Source organism: Poecilia latipinna, unplaced genomic scaffold (genome assembly GCF_001443285.1).
Source record: "Poecilia latipinna isolate Pla-1442-1.1 unplaced genomic scaffold, P_latipinna-1.0 Scaffold503, whole genome shotgun sequence".
NCBI lineage: Eukaryota > Metazoa > Chordata > Actinopteri > Cyprinodontiformes > Poeciliidae > Poecilia > Poecilia latipinna.
In genome coordinates, this window is record NW_015113119.1 from 338,617 (window position 1) to 361,552 (window position 22,936).

At 40.5% G+C, this 22,936-nt stretch overlaps 2 protein-coding genes across 5 annotated transcripts in view; one reads left to right on the forward strand and one right to left on the reverse strand.

The window, feature by feature from the left end:
* Positions 1 to 6,947, forward strand: part of wdr41 (WD repeat domain 41) — a 10,416-nt gene extending 3,469 nt beyond the window's left edge. Inside the window, exons 2-13 of the mRNA XM_015040280.1 lie at positions 188 to 303; positions 1,055 to 1,103; positions 1,693 to 1,812; positions 1,890 to 1,952; positions 2,703 to 2,814; positions 2,948 to 3,010; positions 3,089 to 3,193; positions 3,922 to 4,106; positions 4,200 to 4,321; positions 5,308 to 5,393; positions 5,616 to 5,749; positions 5,838 to 6,947. Of these exons, the coding sequence (XP_014895766.1) occupies positions 188 to 303; positions 1,055 to 1,103; positions 1,693 to 1,812; positions 1,890 to 1,952; positions 2,703 to 2,814; positions 2,948 to 3,010; positions 3,089 to 3,193; positions 3,922 to 4,106; positions 4,200 to 4,321; positions 5,308 to 5,393; positions 5,616 to 5,749; positions 5,838 to 5,978 (1,296 nt within the window). The 3' untranslated portion in view covers positions 5,979 to 6,947. The remainder of the gene's footprint in view (positions 1 to 187; positions 304 to 1,054; positions 1,104 to 1,692; positions 1,813 to 1,889; positions 1,953 to 2,702; positions 2,815 to 2,947; positions 3,011 to 3,088; positions 3,194 to 3,921; positions 4,107 to 4,199; positions 4,322 to 5,307; positions 5,394 to 5,615; positions 5,750 to 5,837) is intronic.
* Positions 6,948 to 9,974: 3,027 nt separating this feature from the next.
* pde8b (phosphodiesterase 8B) overlaps positions 9,975 to 22,936 on the reverse strand; it is a 50,248-nt gene continuing 37,286 nt past the window's right edge. For all 4 annotated transcript variants that reach the window (XM_015040278.1, XM_015040277.1, XM_015040276.1 and 1 more), the window contains 11 exons: positions 22,192 to 22,269; positions 21,502 to 21,578; positions 20,469 to 20,633; positions 19,912 to 19,957; positions 18,942 to 19,071; positions 18,473 to 18,671; positions 16,844 to 17,061; positions 15,101 to 15,239; positions 13,311 to 13,478; positions 13,085 to 13,214; positions 9,975 to 10,495 (listed from right to left, as the gene is read on the reverse strand). In XM_015040278.1, coding sequence (XP_014895764.1) covers positions 10,386 to 10,495; positions 13,085 to 13,214; positions 13,311 to 13,478; positions 15,101 to 15,239; positions 16,844 to 17,061; positions 18,473 to 18,671; positions 18,942 to 19,071; positions 19,912 to 19,957; positions 20,469 to 20,633; positions 21,502 to 21,578; positions 22,192 to 22,269 — 1,460 coding nt within the window. In that variant the 3' untranslated portion in view covers positions 9,975 to 10,385. The remainder of the gene's footprint in view (positions 10,496 to 13,084; positions 13,215 to 13,310; positions 13,479 to 15,100; positions 15,240 to 16,843; positions 17,062 to 18,472; positions 18,672 to 18,941; positions 19,072 to 19,911; positions 19,958 to 20,468; positions 20,634 to 21,501; positions 21,579 to 22,191; positions 22,270 to 22,936) is intronic.

Below are 22,936 nucleotides of genomic sequence, written 5' to 3' on the forward strand. Positions count from 1 at the left end.
TTTTATAAATCCCCCTCCAAAAGTATTGTTTTTTCTATGTTGTTTGAATTACCCCCCCCCCCCCCCCAAAAAAAAAAAAAACTGTTATATGTTATATTTTTTTCTCCCCTCAACAAATGGTAGTTTTGAGAGTTCACCACATCATTCCCTCTCTCCCTCCCTGCCTCTGCCTCTCCTGTGTGTGCAGAAAAGCCCCGTGTTGTGCATCGGAGAGGAACAGCCCAAAAACTGCTTCACTGAGCTGCAGGTGCTGAAAGGACATTTTGACATCGTTCGATTTCTGGTGCAGATTGATGACTTCAGGTAAGCCGACCACAAACCCCCCCGCCTCCCTCACCCTCCTTCCACTACCACCTTTTTCTCTAACCTCTCCACCCTTGGCTGGCCTCCATCCCTCTGTGATTGACAGGAGATCCTCACCTACTGCAAACTTCCAGAGCATGACAAGAGGCCCATCATCACCAGATAGCAATTGTGCGCGCAGTAGACTTCTAATGCCGTCCGCGCACGCAGATAGAACGCCGCCACCGCAGCCGCTGGTCTCTCTTTGTGAAAATAAAAATACAACAAAAGAAAAAAAAAAAAGCCAAGCAGCAGGCCAACATGCTACACTGGGTCAGCATAAGTGGTCAGATAGGGATTTATAACGGAGCTAAGTAAGTGTGTATGTGTCAGGAGGTGGGGGTTGCTTTACGCCTGGACTCCTGCGGTAATAATCTCCTCCTCGGGGGCCTGAAGGCTCGCGGTTGAAGGTGGGGTGGGGGGCAAAGGCCAGAAAATTCCCTCCAGATTGCTTTTGAAAGTCCCAGAAATATATCCTCAACAGTTCCTCTCTTTTCATTTAATCTCTTGTTTCATCAGCTCATCCTGTGTTGATTTTTTTTTTCTTTCTTTGAAAGAAAGACGGTTCAGGGTCAGAGGGTGAGTCGAGTCGATAAGTCCGACGTTCTGTTGGGTTTCCCGACTGAAGGTGGTGTGGAAACGATCCCCTTATGCGGGGCGGGGGGTCGAGGTGCACCAAGCCGCGCTGCTGATCGCTTTTTTGATCTTCCAGGTTTGCTTCGGCGGGGGACGACGGCCTGGTGCTGGTGTGGAGCGTCGAGGTAACGACCCACAGTCCCAATGAAATGTCGCCGACAGTAAATCACAGAGTCCTGCCCAAGTATTCACACCTCTAGAACCTTCTGTACTTGGTTTGTGTAACAACTACATCCTGAAAAGTGATGAGAAAATCCTCTACATATAGTCATGTTTATATGTGAGGCTCATTTCAGCAACAAGACAGTTTAAAATCCTTCACATCGTAAAAACGTAATACATCGACCAATTGTGAAACTAGCAATAAACATTTCATTTTGTCCAATGCCATCATCAAAAACACATCAATTATGTTGATCAATGTTCCAGTTATTAAAAATCAAAGGCAGCTCTAAACAGGTGATGGTTTTAGCCTGGACTTCTAGGAACCCTGTCGCCTTCTTTGTCTTTATTGTAAAAAACATTTGCTGAAATGGCATAAAAACAAAGAAAAAATGCCTTCAGATACAAAATGCGTCTTTTTTTTTTCAGCTAATGTTTTATTAACATACATTAAGGTTTGCGGTTGTACCATAACCAAATGTGGAACAGCTGAAATGGCAAGAATACTTCCCCAAGGCAGTGTGTCTTCATTGTTGTTTTTGTCTGATGTAGACAGGAGAGCGGCTGCAGGAGCTCAGAGGACACTCCCAGCAGATCACAGCCATCAGCACCGTCTCCTGCGGCGACGGCTTCACGTCGCTCATCACTGCCTCCTCCGACCGGAGCCTCAGTGTATCCTCCAGGCCCGCACAGCCACACAAAGCCTCCTTCACGTCGCCGTTGTTCATACTCCTTGACTCTGCTGTCAGTTGTGGGATCCTGACACAGGAAACAGAGTGCAGACCATTTCAGACCTGCAGTCTTCTGTGAAGGTACCAGGAAGAGATTCGATACAAGCGTTTGTTCTTGGCGGATGCGCCGCCGTGAAGTCCAAAAATCACAACACGGAGAGCAAAATATCAATTAAATGAGTTAAAAACAAACAGAAAACACAATAAATGGAGGGAAAAATAATTTCAACGAAACAAATGTCCAGTCTAATGGGTTGTAAGCTTTTATAAGTTAGCAAGTTTTATTGTGACTTCCTTGTACCGACACTGGAAGTCAAATAAAAACACTTTTAAGGATTGAGATGAATATCTGATCAACTTAATCTGTAATCATTAAGCTTTTAGCCACCTGAGCAGCTGTGAAAATGTACTAGGGATCACTTGGGGACACTAGGGGGCAGTGTTCTAAACAGATTTAGACCTTCTTCACTTTTGATAACTTGTCAGGCTTTAGCGAACCTCTCCACCCAGAGGCCGTAAATAACTAGATTTCCTGCTTTTGCGTTTCAAGAAGAGTTGAGAACCAAACTGAACTTAAAACAAACGGACCCTGGAGCTGCTCGCTGATAATGGTGGAATCTGAAATTGACTCCAATGAATTTTTCGTCAGCTATTATTTAAGGTTAAAACCTGTAATTGCCTCTTTTTTTTTTTTTGATTGCAGATGAAGGTTAATTGCATCATGCACAGGTTAATTATATTTCTCATCCCTGCAGATGTTCTCTGTGCATCTTTGGGGTGTGTTTCCTGCTCTGATCTCTCTCCCTCTCTGTGTGTGTGTGTGTGTGTCAGTGTTTGCTGGTGCTGGAGCGGCTGTCTGTGTGGCTCTCCGGCGGGGAAGAGTTGTGCGTTTGGGACAAAGACTTCCAGCTGCTGTGTCACAGACAAAAGCACAGCGACACCGGTGAGAGCAAACCAAAGACAATTAAGCAAAAGTAAAGCCGAGGAAACGTTGTCCGTTTTGTTGCACCAGCAATGGGTTGCCTGTGATGTTGCTGGTTGAGAGCACGCCGGTGAATGTTTTGGTGCTATTGCAGGAATTGCTGCTCTGGTGGAACTGCCGAAGAACTGCGTGGCAGTGGCTGTGGATAAAGAGATAGGTGACTGAAGGAGTTGGGTTATATCTGGTGACGACGCGTTAAAGTTGCTGTGAATGACTGAGTCTCTCTTCCACGCAGTGATCTACAGATTGACTGTGTCATCGGATTCGTCCATGTTGCTGGATGAGGTCACGCGTTGTTCTGATCACCACGACCAGATCCGAGCTCTCATCAACGTCAACGGTCAGCTTGGTCGCAAAGGGAAAAAAAACAAACTGCAAATATGCGTTGATGACGTACGGAAGCCGAGAGCGGTCGTATTCGGTTTTCTCAAGTTATGAAGTTAATTTTTTGTTTTCTGGAGATAACGAGTTAACGTCTTGTTAACACGAGGTAATGCGTTAGCTTCTGGTTTTCTCAAGACAAGTTAATTGCCAGTCCTCGAATTAACATGTTCGTTTCTCATTTTCTTGATATAATGACTTAATTGTCTGATGGTTTCCTCATGATAACTAGTCAATTTCCTGTTTTCTTGAAATAACAAGTTAACTTCTTGCTAACTCGAGGTAATGAGTTAGCTTCCCGTTTTCTCAAGGCGAGTTAATTTTCTGATGGTTTTCTCAAGATAGCAAATTAATTTCCTGTTATCTTGAGATAAAAAGTTATTTTTTCGTTTTCTTGAAATAAGTTAATTTGACAATTTCTTTATACAAGTTAATTTCACTGTTTTTTTTGAGATAACTAGTTAACTGCCTGTTTTCTTGACATAACAAGTTAACTTCTTTGTTACCTCGAGATACTGAGTTAATTTCCTGTTTTCTCGAGACGACGAGTTAATTTCTTGATGGTTTTCATGAGAAGACAGAACGTTATCCTGCTCCCGGCTTCCGTAAAGCTGAAACATTTCCTGTTTTGCTTTTGTTCTTTGGATTATTCTTATTTGGAGAATCTCTGGTTTCTCGCTCCCCCAGACAGGACTTTTGCCAGCGGTTCCCATGCGGGCGAGTTAATCTTGTGGGACTCGGCTAACTTTAGGAATGTGGCCTACGAGCACATCCTGTGGGAGGAGTCTCAGCCCAGCAGCCAGACGGAAATCAGACTGGCCGCTCCCAAGCCCAGTGAGATGTCCATCCAGCACCTGACCTCCAATGGGAGGGTGAGAGCAGCAATTATGGCAGATTTCATTGAGGTGACGATTTTCTTGAGAGAGAGAAAAAAAAAAAAAACTTGGCGTGCTTTTATTTTGTAGCTGATCCTGGCGGCGGTGGGCAGTGGGCTGTATGTGTACGACGTTGTGACCAAAGCTGTGGTGGCCTACAGGAGGGCTGCACACGACTCCAATGTGCTGCACACCATGCTGCTGTCTGACGGGTACGAAGCTGCACCTTGTCTTTGTTCAATAGTTTTTTAATTCATTAATTACTGTTATTGATACTTGATTCGATTATTGCTCTGCAGCCAAATGAGTTGAATGAATAAATCTGAAGGCATTCCTGAAATCTAGACGGAGACTGAAAACGCATCAACCATTGCGCTGCTAAAATAAAGAGGATTTTTGTTTGGTTTAAAGTACAAGTATATTAGTTCCAGGGTTAGCGTTAGACAAAACTAACTTACAAGTATCATTTCAGGAATATATAGGAGCTTGTTTTAAGTCAGTAGTTCTTTTATATACATTTACAGAGTTAAAATACACAGTTGTAACTCCACCCCTGAATCCCTCTAACTGGAAGTCAATTGTTTTTAATATTTGTCCTGACCTTTTATGTATTTTTTTAACAAACACTTCTCTCTTAATTCATAGTTTGTTACTTTAATTTTGAGCTACTTCTGTTTACACCTGGAAAAGAGTTTATTATAGGCTGTGTACATAATGTTTATTATAGGCTCTACTAAATCATAAAATGTTAAAGTATTTTGTAAGCATTTAAAAGAACATAGTGTAACACATGTTTTGGCCACATGAGGGTGCTGCTGCTCTAAACCTGTTTCATAGATTTGGAGCATCTTTGTGAAAATCAAGCTCAGGTTACTGGGACGTTTCTTCAACCAGTGACTAATATAGTGACAGACACTTTCTTCCGTAAAAAGACCCAAACAGAAATATATGTACAGAAGATCTGAAAGTTCATATTCTCATGGGATTTTCCTCACTTTTGCTCATATACATCCTTTTACTAAAACCACATTTTGCAGAGATTCTGAAAAGGATCCAAAGGGTCTCAGTTTACAATCAGCCAGGAGAAAGAGGGAAAAAAAATTTAAATGGTCATCAATGTTGGGGGAAATATGAGAACAAACTGAACTGTTCTCAATGGCTGTGTGTGTGTGATGGTGTGTGACACTTCCTGTTTCAGTGAGCTGATGTCGTGCTCTGAAGACGGCAGCGTGAGGATGTGGGAGATCCAAGATTTACCTTTGGCTGCTGAACCTGCATCTGCAGGTTAACACACACACACACAGTTGTGTTTTCTGGTTTAAGCGTTACACAGTCTTTACTTTTTTAGGGGGGACTAAAACACTTTTCAGATTTTCATTGCTTAAAAATGTGAGATTATGTCTAATTTTTCTGCATCTTCCATGGAGATGCTAAACTGTCACAAATTCCCAATATGTTGAAATGTTTGCAGTATTGTTGCAAATAGTCCTTTTTATTTTTTAACAGGGTTCTTCGGTATGTGGACTTTTGGACGGTCCAGCAAACAGCCTGGTCCTCAGTCAAAGAAGGTCCTGGAAATCCCCAACCTGAGGACGCTGGAGCTGACCGGAGATCTGATTGGACACTCGGGAGCGGTCCAGGTACGAACCCGTGAGATTTTAGACATGACTACACAATCTAGATGGCGCCGGTGTTCTTCAGCCGCCAATGCCAGACTTCTTCTTCCAGATGTTTCTGAGCTTCAGGGAGAAGGGCTTGGTGACATGCTCAACGGACCACTTGCTGATTCTGTGGAAGGACGGGGAGAGGCAGTCCCGGCTGCGCAGCCAGGCGCTGTTCCAGAAGCTGGAAGAGAACGGAGGACTCTGAAACCGAAGCCTTTACTCAGGAGAGAAGGACGATGATCGTTGCCTCGCACATCATATGACTGTAGACTGACGATTGCTGTTTACATTCATTGGTTGACTAGTTGTTTTTTATTTTTTTATTGAGGAAAGTTCATTAATTAAAGTGAATGAAAATTGAGGTAAAAAAAATATAGCTTTTCTTTTCATCGTTTGAGATCTATAGAGCTGAATCCTGTTTGAGGTAAGACATAAAAAATCCCTGCTGTGGTTCTGTCAGAGGAAACAAATACAAATTTTCACGTTTTCCTTTTTCAGGGTGTCTATGCATCCTTAAAACGTTTTAAATCCATGTTTCTAAATTTAAGGCATTAAAATGTCTTTAATTCATAAAAATGTAAGTTGGTCTTAAAGATAGGAGTCACAGATCTTAAATTTTGTTGCAGCAGGACTATTTATTCTCATGTAGTTTTCTGTCAGCTTGAGTCGGGCGCAGATATCTTAACTGCCTTTTTACTCCAGGCAAAAAACGTTGAAGCTAAAACTTTTGTGTGGCGTTAAGGTTAAGAGAGTCATACGCAGTGAGAAGCCACTGAGACCCATAAACAGAGCCCAGAAATATAAATTTATGCTGAACATGATTATACTACAGGAGGATCCCATGCTCCTTTGAGGTCTTAAATTTAATTCAAAGTGGCATTAAAAAAAGTCTTCAGTTCAACTGCATATGCCCTGTTTTAAAAACTGGCTTAACAGCCTTTAATTGAAAATTAAATGAATCTTCATTTTAAAGATTCACTATTAAATGAATCTTTTTTCTTTACAGGTTATACTGGTGAAAGTTATGGAGGCAGCTGCCAGAATCCTCCTAAGTTGTTCAGTTTTAATTGCACCAATCAGTGCCAAACAAAGCTCACATTTTAAATGTCAAACATCGTAAATGTGATATTGCACGTTTATTTATTCATGAAATAAATCTGATTTCTCAAACTAATGGGATAGTTTTTTTTCCATGTAGTTACACAAAAAGTTTATAGTTTATTTTCTGTTTACATGTGACGATGTCCAATAAATATATTATCCATTTTTACCTGGATCTGCTCTGGTGCTGCTTCTTTTCCTCTAAACCAGTGGTGTCAAAACTAAGGCTGCAGGACCATTTATAGCTCTTGGGATTATTTTGTGCAGACTCCAGGTAAAGAGCTTCACATCATCTACGAAACATGGATGAAGGTGCTGTGGTTTGGCGATACCTCCTGGCTAGCTCGCCATAATGAATCCACTGAATTCTCCCATGAGTCAGATTGTGATGGTGAAAAATGTGAGAATATCTGTAACAAAATGACAACTGGAGCAGGACTGGACACCAGTGTATCCACCAGAGCTTTTATATATTTTGCTTAAAGAATGAAGCAATGTTGAACATGGAGGTTAACTGGTAAATAAAACTTTACCAGAGGTAAACTGAAAAAGTAGACATCTGCGTTGGTGCCAGTGATGTAGCCACTTCATAGTTAAATAACACTTTATTCATCTCTCACAATCCTTTTTTTGTTTAACAGAAAACGTCAAAAATAAGACATAACGTGGCGAGAGAAAAGTACATGAAGCTTTCAAAACAATCAGACATGGCAGAGTTTAGGAAGCTGGAACGTAAAACGTACAACTATTATGCAAGGGGCAGTAAAATCTTTAAAAACACACAGTACAGTTGTCATGGGCAATAATAATAATAATTTTCTCAAAAATAGATTTTTCTCAACTCGACATACATATATCACTCTAATGACAGTTTTCGTCGATAAATGGTGCAAAGCTCAGGGTTGGCACGGGCGTCACTGAAGGCGAAGCTGTCTGTGGTTCTGCTGGGCTAAAAGACACAGAATGCATGTTGCATTCAAGCAGCGGCTGTTCAGCGGAAAAGGCATGGCTGTCTGAAGTGTGAATATTAAATATTTAAAATCTCTCTCTCTCTCTCTCTAAAATTTCTAGTTACAGGATAGCAAAAATATCCTCTCATGACCGTGAAACAATCTGAGCTGGAAACGTGTTTCAGATCTCTGTATTTTTGGACACGATGAGCCGAAATGTGAATAGCACGGGAGCACCGACTGCAGCTTTCTGGCCGATCAACGATCTTTCATAGCCTGACCTGCCGATTCCAATTTTCACCAATTAATTTTGTCTGAAAAGTCACTTAATATAGCAAAAAAGTCGCTAAGTTGGCAAACCGTGACCTGGAAGGTGGATCATCAGCCAAGCAGCGCAAATGAGGGCAATTTTTAGATTTTTGTGCGGTAGATAAGATCAATTTTGCATTTAAGTGTCGTTAGCCAATTGCCGATCTCCCAAAATTGAGGAAATCGGTGCCGATTCATTGGTGCACCCCTTAGTAAATAAGAAGAAACATTAAAAGCGAAGCAAGGCAAATGAAAACCGGCGCGTTAGCTGAGTATTTACATGAACAGCAGGCGCATCAGGTAGTTTTACAGTGTGGCACAAGCAAAGCACACCCAAACAGCGACACACGACAGGATTAAGGCGTTTTCGTAAGAAAGTGATCATCAGTAAAGTGACAATAAATACAGTGATGTTGGACGAAGTTGTGTGTGTGTGTGTTTTTTTTAAGGTATTTGAAACTATGAGCAAAATGAACCACAAAATGCAACCTTTTAATTTAAAACCCAGGACATCTGTGATGGGACGACTGAAGACCATGAAACAACGTCGCAGATGTGTTTTCTTTTAGCCTAAAAATCACAGACACTTGTGGCTTTTCTTGTGATTCACTTTGTATAGAAAGCAGGAGCCGTTACTATGAATATGCTGTAGTGTGTGAGGAGAAAAGTGAGCTATAAGGCACCTATGAGGGAATCTCTGTGCCTTGGGTTGATTCTGCAGTGTGTAGCTGCAGCTCAGAGGATCACCATCCCTGCCATAATCTCCTCCTGCTGGCTGCTTTAGTGGTTGCCAATACATTTTCAGCTAAAAGTGACCAGAAAATTTGCGTATATGTAAAAAAAAAAAAAATCATATATGAATACATTTACAATTACAGAAGAAGAAATTTCTTACTCACATTTAACTGCTGGTTTGATGTGCAAATCTTTGTTATGTCCACCAGAGGGCATACATACCATATTCGTGATTTGATCAAGTTTTCTTTCATTTTTTTGTTTTTTTATAAAAAAAAAAAAAAAAAAACTCAACTAAATTTTCATTGGTCGTGTTTATGGCTTCAGAGATCTTACTGGATAACAACTCATGGGTCAGACTGAGCGACATTTGTTTATAAAGATGTGTGACAAATCAGAAAATAAATGGCTGAATGTTCTGAGTGAGGTCAATTTCTTCCCCAAACTACTAAAATAAAAGTTTTGTCCACATTAAACCTGCTCAGATGCTCACAGTTCATTTCTACAGTTTGTGTCGCAAAGGTAAAAGTTCAACATTTACCCCGGTACAGTGCATTCTGTTCGGTAAAAGCATCTCCATCATCCACATCGGCTGCTTTCACACACACTAAAGACGGGAAAGAAGCTAAAGCTGCAGATTCTATCTTTTTTTTTTTTCAGGCTACATGATCTTAAAACATCCGCAGCACACAGAACAGCCCTTGGTTGTCAGGTTTTATCTATGGGGCTGAACTATCGGCTCACCCCACCGTCTCCAGAGATCTGCTCTTGGAATCTTTCCTACAACACTCTTCCTGCTCAGGGCTACTGGGGTTGCTTACAGTTTGGTCCCACACACGTTTTTTTTTTCTTTTTTAGATATTAAGGATGAATAATTCCAGCTGAGCACCTTCACAAGTCTGTATCAGAAGTTTTAGAGATGCGAACTCACATCTACGAAGAAGCACAATCACTAGAGATGCTCACCTTTCAGTCAAGCGCCTCTTGCTCTCGTTGCTCTTTTGCAACCACACCCAGATATAAAATAATAAGGTTTAAAGAAAACAATAATAATAATAATAATCATAATAATAATAATAATAATAAAAATAATAATAATAATAAAAGCAAAGAGCAAAACAGAGCTCGAAATCCAAATGTCTTGATTTGCTAAAGTGCAGATTTCCGGCGTGTTACGCTGTATGGTACGGATTGTCGGGTAAGCCGTGAGGTCCACACAGTTTCAAAGAGACGCCAGAACAAAATGGCGGATGACAGTCATTCGGGCTGTCAGATGAAAACTTGTTTTTTTCTTTTCCCATGGCGGTGGAACACCATGTTCAGTTGGAACGAGAAAAGCGTCCGGGATTTAAGACGGGATCAGTGCCACAGTGCTCATCAGTCGGCGATCTCGTTTCTCTTAGCCAGGGAATTGGCCCCGGTTCCTCGCCGTACGCGCTACTTTAGCGCTGCGGCTGAAATGACTAACTGTTTTAGCGTCCGGCCCGGGTCGCGGTGCCAGAGAGGAGAGCAGGGAGTCAGGAGGGCGGCGGAGGACGCAGGCTCTTGCACTTCATGTCGTCCAGGTTCTTCCAGTACTTGTAGTTCTCGGACAAATGCTCCATCAGGTTGGGGAGGCTGGCAAAGGCTGCAGCACACAAAGCAGGAGTTGGTAAAATATTCACTAAAACATATTGACACAGGTGTACCATTTGGTGCATTTAAAAGGTAGTTTAAACTTACTAAACACCAGCTAAATATATTTTAGTCAACACACTCTCAAGCTACACAATGCAGATCCTCCCTCTGCACTGATGAAGATTTTCTCTGTTCAACTGCTCAAAATATCTCCAACTGACAACCATATAATCTACTTTTTAAAGAATTTGGCTAATAACTCAACACCAATCACAGTTAGTCCGCCTTACTCCAACTGCAGTCCGCTTGCCTAGAAAGTCCGGTTCGGTTGGGGAGGTGAATGCATCAACTCGTCAGATGTGGACAAAAACCTTAGTTTGGCTGAAATCTGGTGCGGTACCAATGCATATGTGAATGCCAAGTGAACTGGAGACCGCTTTTGAGGCAGGTAGCAGACCTCGCTCCTGGCCAAAAACAACCAATCAGAGCCAGGAGGAGGGTGTTAGTGCTGTTAATCATCCTCATGTTCTCACTGCTAAATGTGCTAATGGTGGAGAAACAACTTACAGTTACAGAAGACAGTTTGTCTGCTGTCATTGGTGGCTATGCTAACTAGCCTTAGCATTCACCACAGACTACACCGCAGTAGCAGAGAGCAAAGGAAGAGGGAAAGGGGGGTAAAACGTGCCACTTGAGATTGTGATTGACAGCGCTAAGACCCGCCACTTGCCTCTGATTGGTTGTTTCTAGTTAGCACTGGGAGAAGGCAGAGGAGCTGGATTTTTTCACAGTTTATCTGTGTCACACCATGCTGCCACGCCATCGTTTCAACAAATAAGTAAAAAAAGAAAAAAACATTGTTTATAAAAGCTACATACTTCAGTTTTGAGGGATGAGTCAGTACTTCTGGGCTTCTGGTGTCACCAGTGGGTATGTGGTTAACTAAAATGTGACCCAGGGCTGTGACTTTGCTCTCATTTCACACAGATTTGATGTACTACACATGCAACAGAAAGTTTCTCTAAAAGGATTAGATGATAACACTTAACTACAAATACCCTTTCTGGTCTGAAATGGCTCATGCGCGGCGGCTAACGTGATGTGCGTCCCACAGTTAGGGGCTGACGGGTTCAGAGGTGTCCGTGTCTCTCCCTCCTTTCGCTCCGCTGTGTGTACGTTCCCAGTGTTCTCTCGCTCGCTTGTTTACATCCTGGCTTCCGGCTCGCTGATGGCCCACGCTGCATCTGTGGCCCCTGACATGAACCGACAGCGACCCCAGTGGGTCGTATGCGCCTTGTGTTTATGTGTGAACCGGAGTCCCCTCAACCCAGTTAGAACTTTCCCAACTACCCCCCACCTCACCCCCCTCCTGTGACACTCTCCCAGTTTCTCCCACTAGCATTAGAAGTCTTTCCGTGACATCAGAGCCGCTGACAGTAAACAGCTTTCCTCTCGGGGTTCGTAGGAACAGGGAATAAGGAGCTAATATAAGGAATCTATTTCCTTTCTAATTCTTTTTAGCGCTGACAGGTTGGTTTCATTCATTCTGTCTGGACTGTAGTTCGGAGGTCGAGCTCAGACGAGTTCTGTTTCCATTAAAATATGACTTCAAATTTCTTTGTGTCACCATAAAGCCATCCAAATTCAAATAGCGCAAAATTATTCATCCATCTGTCAGATTTACGTTTAACATTGTTTTCACAAAGTTTGATGGGTTGTCTTGGTTACGAGACTGTTGGAAAAGAGTTTAGTTTGTCCCTGGTTAAATAAATGATATGTTAAACTAAATTCAACTATTGGAAAGTAGCATCAATTTAGGAAAAAAAATAATTTACACTTTATTAAAAAATAACATGTTGGAAATTATTTCTACCTTTCTCAATAATCACTGGACAGTCTATTTATGCCAGTAAAACAAATGCTTCTAGTTAACATGTTTGTCCAGCTTTTCCATGTTTCCACTGGTATTCTGTTCATTTACCCTTGTAGATTCAAAATGGCGTCACCTTAAAGGAAAGTTACAGAGTGGCTGCTGCAGAAGCCACATTCATCTCAGTTTTTCTTTTGTTTTTTATTTTATTTTTACATTTTAAACATTTCCAAACAGCAAATGTTTTAGTATAAGGGAGATTTTTGGTGAGAACTCGCCTCATTCAGCTAAAATGGACTGGCAGCCCATAGCAACAGGTGGGGGAGGGAAAGTGTTTCTCTACTAAAAAAAATGTAATTGTTTTAAACTTTGACACCTTGAACCAGTCCATGAGCAGAATCAGTTCTTATTTCAGAGTAAATCTGCTAAACATTTGCTGGAAGCAGCGCGGCCATAATAGGAGCATCAAGAGGAAAACAAGAACAAAGCGTTTTCAAGCGCATGAGAATGGAACTGATGGTCTTCGGGGAAACAGCTGGAACATGTGAGGAAGAGCCATGAAGCTGATTTTCTCCAGAACAGGGAGAACTTTATTTCTTGGAAAGCTGTTGCGTTGACCTGACTTTCAGTTTTTAGGAACAAAGAGGCCTGTTTTAGTAAATAAATTCCCTATGTGTGTAAAAAAAAAAAAAAAAATACCCACGGCGGTGCGGGAAATGTTGCTCTTACCGTCCCAGGCGTCAAACATATCTGTGATGAAGTAGTCTATGAAGGAGATCTGAGATTTGGGCACGCTGCAGGTGTTTCTGTCAAACACGGGCATCACCACGGGCAGCCCTTGTCGCTTCTCCTCGTCCGTCTGCGAGCAAAGACAAAAACCAATTCAGTCGCTTCGAAGTAAAACAACCAAAGTGGTGACGAGGAACAAACGGCTGTCTCCCTTTCGCCCCCCCACCTGGGCGAAGTACTCCTCTGAGATCCGGCCCGCCCACTCGATGCAGAGCTCCAGAGGCCTGCAGGGGTTCGCCACATCTGCACACTTGATTAGCATCCGCTTGATCAGCAGGCGGTTCTCTGGAGAGTTTCTGATGTTGCTCTGGCCCTCGCAGTCGCTGTTCGTGCTCTGTTGGAAGTATCACACAGAAATGAGCGACGCTATCGACAGAAACATCAGTGACTCAGATCTGCTAACATAGGCTACGGCTAAGATGTTACTACTGGCAGAAATGGCGGAAAAGACAACAGGAAGTTGCAACAAATAATTTGTTCACTACTTATAACATGAACAAACTTATTCACTCTTGATTTTATTCATGCATTTCTTTTTTAATAGAAACGCCACAATTGGAAAATTGTGGGAGGTTTTTTTTAGTGGAATTTCAACAAAGTATTGGACACATTTGTAATGGAAATGTAGCCAGTTTGCACAGTTTGTTGTTCGCAACATCTAACTGGTGGTTGTTTGCTGAAATAAGCCCCTTCTGTGTCCCATCTCCATCGAGGAATAATTCCTTAATTAAAACCAGTTTAAAAACCAGTTTGTGGCGCCTCTGACAGATAAGTTTGTTTACTTATGGTGCCCCTAAGACCACACTGCCCTGGGAGGTGAGCCACAAAGTGAAGCTAACAAAGCTTTTAGAGTTTAAAAGAGAAAAACACCGCTTTGAAATAAATACCAGTATTATTGTCTGCAGTACATCCATGGATGATGTGCACCTTGTTATGAACTACAGCTGCTTCTCAGCCTGCTCTGGAATACTGCTTTGAGTTCTGCTGCTTGTACATTTTAAAAAAAAATCACTAAATTGTTCAGTAAACATTTGGTAAGGTACCATGGCAACGTGTCTCCCAGGATCAACGTGACAAATCTTCCAAATTGGTTTTCAAGCTGCAGCCTTTCATGTGAACTTGACTCAGGAAATAAAATACATGTGCTACCAGCAGCAGCTCCACAACTTGTTTTACATCCTGCAGTTTGCAACACATTCGCCTGTGAACCAGCACTCTCAATTTTCGTGTGATGCAGAATCGGAACAACAAACCGGGTTACAGAGCCAACATGGCAGCGATTGTTTTGTGATTCATTCTCAGCTTTTTCCTCTTCTGACTCACACATAAAGGATCTTTTCGGGTTTCATTTATTGCTTTTCACAAAATTTACACCAATCTCCTGCCACTTCATTCGAAATGAAATTGATCAGAAAATCAAAATCCTTATCGCAACACTCTTCCGATATTTCAGCAAGAATGCAGAATAAATCCTGAAAGTACAGATAAATGAAAAAAATGTTTTCACAGTATAGTATTGTGATTAAATATGATAATAAACTTGGCAAGATATGTATAAAATTAAGACCAAACTGGTTTAAGGCGATGCTACTTTACAGGCCAATCTGAGGAGCAGCAGAACCGATCACTGTCTCTGCAGAAATCAGCAGAAACCGTGTAAGAGGTTATAATTGATTTAAATCTGAATACAACTGATTTATAAATTACTTTTAATGATATGAGCTTTTATTCAAACGCGGGACAAAGCTCAAACAGTACAGTAACGTAGCAATTGTCCCAGAAGGCACATTTTATTTTCTGGTTCTTGGTTGCCACGCTCTTTTGTGTGCCGCCCTGGGCAACCGCCCCAACTATAGCGCATAAAAACCCACCAGCGTTTGTTATCATATCTTGTTTACGTTAAAAAAGCCACCATTTCCGGCCCAGAAGATCAAAACGACGCCTGCTGGAGCTTACACTGGTGCTGGTTTCTTCGATGGCGGCCATTGGCTTGTTGATGCTGTTGACAAACTTGCTGACGTGCTCAAAGTGGCGGGTCATCTCGGTGGCGAGCACCATGTCGATGATGGCCTGGCGCAGCGTGCGGAACTGATTCCTGATGGCAGCGAGAGCGTGTGGAGACAGCGTGAGAGGAGAGTCAGTGGACAGCTAAAACACCAGAGGGAGAACGGGTCGCTAAATCCCTCAGAGGGAGACGTTACAAGATGTTTGTGTCTGATTCTCCAAAATAGCTTTTTCTGTGTTGTCTTTAATCAATGGACTGTGTTGTCTTTAATCAATGGACTTAGAATTAAACATCTGCCTTTCTACTCATGTTCTAAAGAAAAGCAGAGCTTTTCTTTAGAACAGCTTTTTTCTTTGCTGGGCTATAGCATCGGCTTGCTTGTAACTACTAGCTAACAATCACTGATGGGGTTGACTGTCACATGTGAAACAAATGGCAGCTATTTATACAATGGAAAAAAACTCCTTAACTGAAAATGAAAAAAGTGAGTAAATAAAGCAATATAGATTTATTAAGCCCTATTCTGTTCTGTGGTGGACAACATGATTCTGTTTTTATAACCAACTTATTGTTTGACAAGTTGGGAAATGTTCATGAAAAAAGAGATATTGTTGCTTCTATAGTGTTTTTTCCACAGCTAAGATATTAAATTAAATATTGTATATTGAAAGTTATTTTTTAAGAACTAACAATTATATTTTCATTAAAAGTGGTGCATAAATAAGGTCACACTGACTAAGCATTACAATTTTTGAAATTTAGAAGAAAGCAAAAAGTGTGACAACCAACCCGTTCTCCCCCACTGTGCTGCTGATGGAAAACTTTAACTTTTACTTTAACACATTTTCTTTTCTTTTTGTTCCTGTCACAGCGTTCTGCATGTAGGCCAGGACGTTTCTGGCTGCTCTCGCGGAGCAGAAGGCTCTTCCAATTGCTTTCTTTCAACATCAGTTTTCTTCTTACCACTCATCCAGAGTTACACGCCGTTAGTCCCCTGACTTCTGCTGACTAGCATTTACGTCACATAGCAACAACCATAAAACATCACGATTCAAGTGTTTAGTCACATTAGCATGAAATGTGTTGTGAGATATATTTATAGCCACAGTCAGCAGTAGAAGAGCTGAAGTTGGTGGTGCTTATGCTTTAAATAACATATTAAAGAAAAGACGTCCAAACTTTAAAGGCCACTTTTTTTATTTTATTTATTTTTTTATTAAAACCCCATAAAATTTAGCTTTTTTTTACCTGCTCAACAATAAACAACCAATGCAATATTTTAGTGAGACAAACAGATGAGCAAAAGGGATTTCTAATTTCTTTTTAGATCCGAAACATAATAATTGTGATATTAAAGGAATACCATTTACATTTGCTATTATTATTATTTGACTGATGTTTGTTTCCTTTTCTATATCCCAAGACTAAAATGAGATTGAAATAATTCTTTCCTCATGAATTTTGCTTAATTAAGTGACGTTTATCAATTAATTAAATACAGACATGACTGCCCCAGGTCTACTTTTGAGTAAAAATGTTACTGCATTCAATTCAGTTCAGTAAAACTTTATTCATCCCCAATTTAAAAAGTGCAGAGAGCAGCTGCAGACACAAAAACAGGCACATTACAAACATGTTCTTTCTTTTAACACATTTGTTTTCATGGTTTTTCAGGCACCTCTCCTCTCACCGACCTGTCGATGTTCTTAAAGATGTTGCTCTTGCCGTCGCGGATGGTGAGCTGGAAGGCGAGTGCGGCATGGTGGCTCTCCAGCACGGCCGTGTCGTTGTAGAGGATGGCCAGCTCGCTGCCCGCGTTGCACAGGAAGGAGTTGGTCCGGCCCGGGTGGTCCACGTCGTGGACCGTGGCGGCTATCAGCGCCGCCACCTCGTCCAGCTGGTCCAGGCTGCTCTGAAGAGGCAGCAGAGACCGAACGGAGACGTCAGCATAACTGGATGAAACTTTATAAATATGCAAATCAAATTCTGAGATAACCCACTATCGCTTAACATTAGCAGTTGTTGCAGGCTTGGTGGTTTTTGGTGTTTGAAAAGTCTGTTAGCTACAGAGCTAATGTTAGCAAAATGCATCTTTGCCGTCTTTCTTGTAAATTGTAATAATTCCTACTTTCTAACATGTGTCACTGATGTTTATTTATTTATCTAGAATGTGCTTCAAAACTTGGTACAAAAAAACCTTTTAATATGCTATGAAGGCTAAAAATACAGTGTTATTTTCCATGCTGTTTTTCAACATGCAAGTATTCAAACCCCTTAAGCATTTTCAAATTTTGTCACATTACAAGTACAAGCTTCTGTTCTCAGAGAATGTGAATTTATATCATGGGACAACACATCATACACAATAATTGTGAAATGGCAACAGAACTTTCTGCCAAGAGCTGAAAGTTTACCCAGGGAAAAAATCCCAGTTCTCAGAAAATGTTCCCGCCACAACAACGCAAAAGGCCAGACACGGTGCTGATCTCTGCATTTTCCAAGAAGCTCAGATTTTTCTAAGAGTTTTTTTTGTTTCCTGAGAGAATTAATTCATGAGTCCAGCCTGAGGCCAGACGACGATGGTAAATTATGCTGAGCTAGCGGGAGAGCACAAGAGCAAAAACCTGGCAAGTGAGACGAGTCTTGAGACTGAGTTTGGACCCACAGAATTTTTTTTAGGAGAAAAATGTCTGTCAGGGTGGAATTTATTTGTTTATAACGGTTCAATTTTATGTAAAATCAATCTTTTTTTTAGCTTTACATCATGTTATAATGTTATTCCCTCAAAAAACACACATAGGGAGTTGCTTTGACTCTAATGCATGTTTCAGAAATCCTTTAATCGTCATGGCAACCATTACACAGGGAAGAAATGCCTGGGTGGACTTGGCTCCGCCTTTGAGATGCAGCTCCTCCTCAGAGCTGCAGTTCCCAAGCTTCCGCCTCACAAAGCAGCTCTTTGCTTTAACTCCTCCATTCTGCTCCTTCAGACTAGCCAGCAGCAATTAGCAAACACCTGGTGGAACCACTGAGCTCATTATAGGAGCTACTTCTCAGTGCAAAGCTGGTAAAACTGTTGTTAACAGAGGAACAAAGTTGTAATGACTTCCTGAAGGCAGAGCTTCAAAAAAAGCAGGAGTTTCTTAAAGAAACAGAGGCCCAATTTCAAGGCATTAACTCACTCAGTCAAATTTCTTTTAAGTATTATTTGATGTAAAAAGCATTTTTATAGCAACTAAAGTAGCTTTATTGTGCTATAAAATGGCAATTTGTGCCTCAAAACCCTTTCAAAAAATCAAGCTCCCCATTCTGTGGTCCGTTACCTTGACTCTCTCCTTGCGCAGAAAGTAGGCCGTGGCGTGCAGGACGTCTGCAGCATGCGTGGAGTTGTGGTAGGAGTTGGAGGAGTGATAGTTGGCCTCCATGAGCTGTAGCCAGGAGCGCAGCGTCGCCTCAGAGCAGTTCAGGAAGTCACACACTCCGAAACTGGTGAAAATCTTCAAGCCGAGGTAAGTGAGCGGTCTGCAGCGAAGCAAATGACAAAGCAGGCACAACATGAGAGAAGTGTTGTAGGTTTCTGTGTTCTGGCTTCTTTTACTCTTATTCTAAAAGTTCCAGTTCCACTGGAAGATTTGTTCACTTAAGACATTTTTCCTATTCTATAAGTGAATAATCTGCCAATTAAACCAGTACTCTTTCATCAATGTTAAGGAATTATTGACTTAAAACAAGCTCATGTTTCTTATTTCATTTATTAAACAGTAACCACAGACATGATGGTGAAACCGGTACCTTTTATGCGTAGCTGCCTCCAGGTCCAGGATGTTGAACTCCCAGCGCTCCTCGTCGTTCAGCATCTCGGCGATGGACGGAGGAACGTCGCTCAGCGTTACCGGGATGGCCAGCTGGCTCTGGCTCATATCTAGCACACGAACAGAACAGCCTGAACACACCGCGGACACACACCTCTGAAGATTACACACTGTTAGAACGTAAAAGAGGGAAACCAGAACCTGGATTCCACCAAGCTTGCCTATAGAGCAGGGAAGTTTGGCCAAAAATTATAAAAAAATTTTTACATCGTTTTTAAAATGCAAAGATGATAGCCTTAACAGTCTTTCACACTAGTATTGTTTTTTTAGATTAAAGTTATAGTTTTTCATTTACATTGAAAACTACCTGCTTTTTTGAATGTTCCTTTAAAGAAAATACATTTACTTCACCCTATTTGAAAATATTCACGTTGTCTTCATTTTAAAACCAAAAAACTGAAACAAAAAGGAAGGAAACATACAGTGTTCATTACAGTGGACTGTAATCTACTTTCCTTGTGTATTTTCTCTTTTTCTTCTTATTTGAATAACATCTGTTGGGCCACATTTCTTAACATGTTACAATTTTAACCTCATTGTAATTTAATTTAAAAACAAAGCAGTATAGTATAAAATGCCCAACTGAATTTGTCTGCATTAAACTACTAGATTGATTTCTGATTGGTAATAAATTTGGACTTGAATAAGTTTACTCATTTAGTTTATTCTTAATAAACTAAAAACTTACTACTGTAAAAAAAAAAATGAAATAAAATTAAAAAAAGGAAATGTCTCATTTTGTGCATACCACAAATGCAGTATTTGAGAAAAGTTCAAAAAAGATTTTATTCTAATGTTAGCAAAACACTCAGAAGAACATAAAAGATTACAGAACGTGAAACAGATTTGTTTGAATTCCTTTTGGTGCCAAGTGACGTTTTGAAACTTACTTTTACTGAAAACATATTCATTCCCAGAGAGTCTCCGCAGCCCGTCCTGAAGAGGATGAAGAAAAGAAACACAAAATCTTTTGATATTACCCAGAAAATGTTTCGTTTACATTATTCTACATCATTTTTTAGCAATAGTTCTGTTATAAAATACACAATGACAGCAGCCTGAATTTGCATTCTGATACAAATAAACAAATTAAATTAAAAAATACAAATACTGCCTGCTAAACCATATACTATGTCATATTTGTTAAAAGTGTTGCTTTTAAAGTACTTTATAAATAAAGCTGGAGAACCTAAAAACTTTATCCTCATTAAAATGACTCTCAATTTTAAGACCTTCTTGTGGTAAAATTACATCTTTATTCTGCTAATATTATAACTATATCCTTGCACCTAAGCATACATTTTTGTAGCCCAACATTAATAATAATAATAAGGAGAAGAAGAAGAAGAAGAAGAAGAAGAAGAAGAAGAAGAAGAAGAAAGTGATTAAAATTTAAAAAATCGGAGGTTTTAGTTTGAGGAGGGTTTGATATGTTGCTGCTTCTTACGGTCATGAGCCCCCCGACCAGGTCGTTGGTGTGGGGGTCATCGTCTTTGGAGGCCAGCTGGGGGGAGTAGAGTTCGGTGGTCCTCAGGATCTCCAGCACGCGGTCCAGAGCCTCGGCGACCGTTACCGGGCTGCTCTCCTGGGCCGTGTTGATGATGTTTATTACCTGCACAGCAACACACCACAGGCATTACATGCGATAACAGAGCGACTCTTTGTGCGTGTGTCATGGAGGTCTGCATGTGACATGCTGCGATGTCTCTACTGGAGAAAACAAGAACAAAACAAAACGAGAAAAAACCCCCCAGCCAAATAAAGTTATTTTTGAGTCCATAAGGGCATCGTAGGTCCTGCAGCGGCGGGCCAAATGAGACGATGTGAAACATAGATATTATGTTATTAGATGCAGCACGATGTGATCCATCCAGCAGCTTTACTTGAACTGAATCGGTGTGAAGTTTGTGTCACGATAAATTTTGACGCGTGATAAATTGTGCCGGTAATTATCGCGATAAATGATAATATAGTTGTTTTGAAACCATTTTCTGGTAATATATTGATAATAGCACTGCAATATGCATGATTTTAATTCCATTTGATGCAAACAATGCAATTCAAAAATTGCATTGTTTTTGCATTTTGCACACATTTGTAATAGAAACCCAGCTGGTTTGAGATTTGTTCACATTTAAACAGCCACATTTTAAAGATTTTAAAAAAATTATTATTAATTAAACAAGATCTTGTGTCTGTGAAAATGTTGCCTTAAAAGACAAATAGTGTCCATCTGCTCCATTCGAGAACTGTGTTTGGGGACCGGGAAAAGAAATTCAGCGTGCCGCAAATGGCCCTCTCACCACACTTTGGACACCCTGCTTTAAAGTCTTTGATGGAAAATAATCTGTTGCTCAAATAGTTTCTAGCAAAGAACATTTTCCACCTCATAGAGTGTTTCACAAAACGGTACACATACAAAATTCAGAAATAAATATTTCTTCACGATTCAGACAGACATGAAGAAGTAAATGTTGTACCTTGGTGATGGGAGCCTCAATTGTCATCGAATGGATTCTTGCAACAGAAGAATATCTCCGGTTCTGTAAACTAGGAGCTGTAACGAGGAAGCCGTAACTGTTAGCACAGTGAAAACTCGCTATGAACAAGTCTGAGTGTTTTTGTTCAAAGATCAAAATCAAAAATTAGAGCATTCAGAAATTGTAAACACTTAGATGTACAAATACACACATAATATGCTGTATCTTTTTCAAAAAGGTGCCACATAATCAGTAATTTTAGGCCACAGCAGTCATGACATTTAACTGTTAGACATCTTAACATTATTCTGCCTTATAGAGGAATAATTTAGGATTTGAATGAAAGAAAAATAGGTAGGCAGAGAAGAGCTGCATTCAGCAGAGGTCTCTGAAAATAGCAGCAGCTGCGTCAAAGAGGGTTAAGGAGTGGAGGGGAGGGGGAGTGCAGATGTCATCAGCCTACAACATCTCCCTTTAGGATCTCTTCAGCTTCAAGTACCAACCAGAACGCCGTCTGACTAACACTCTGAGTTTCCATCTCCAATCACCCCCCATTCTTTCTTTCTTATTCCTGTTTCTACTTTATTCCGTTTGCGTTGAACTCTCTCTGTGCCCCTGTTGTTTTGTTCTTCACATAGCAGGACTGGTGCGGCTCTGTTCGGTGAAATGGAAAGCTCTGAGCAGACCTACCGTCGCTGCCACGGGAACCAACCGATCTGGCATCGATCGAATCTTTCCGTCTGTCCCTGTGTCGCAGTGAATGGCACTCTGTAAAGGAAGCGAAGACGTTAAATGCAGATAGAGACGTATTGTGGCTGTTTCATTAATAGAAATGTTAGTCGAGACTAAAAACATTTTAATCGATAATGTTGTTTTCTTTTAGTTACTCTTTATATCTGCAGTTTCAGGTGTTATTTGTGACTTCAAATATAACTATTTTTTGCAACTGTTTTAGTGCCACTATTTAATTCATTTCTGCACTGGATCCACAAAGCAGAATACAGAAACAGTCCCACCCATAAGGTCCAGAAGATAAATGTTTTTTCTTTTTTTTCTTACTTGAAACAGTCTACTTGATAAATATGACGGTGTATTAAGGCTATTTTAGATGGAAAAAGGAAAAAGGAGTACATTTCTGCCAAAAAACTAAAACACTTTTAGATTAATCTCAGAAATTTTCAAGAAAAAGCAAGGAAATGTCTGGGACATAAAAGTTGAAAATTTGCAAGAAAAACTCACATTTCTGAGATTACACTCAAAATTGTTTCAGAAAATTTCTGAACATTTTCTGAGAACCAAGAGTCGAAAATTTTCCACTTTTGAAACTTTTGAATTATCAAAAACTCCAAAATTGTCAAAAAATTACGTGTTCTTTTTTTTTTTTTTTTTTTTTTTTATTTTGTAATTTTTTTTTGATAATGTTGTGTTTTTAAAT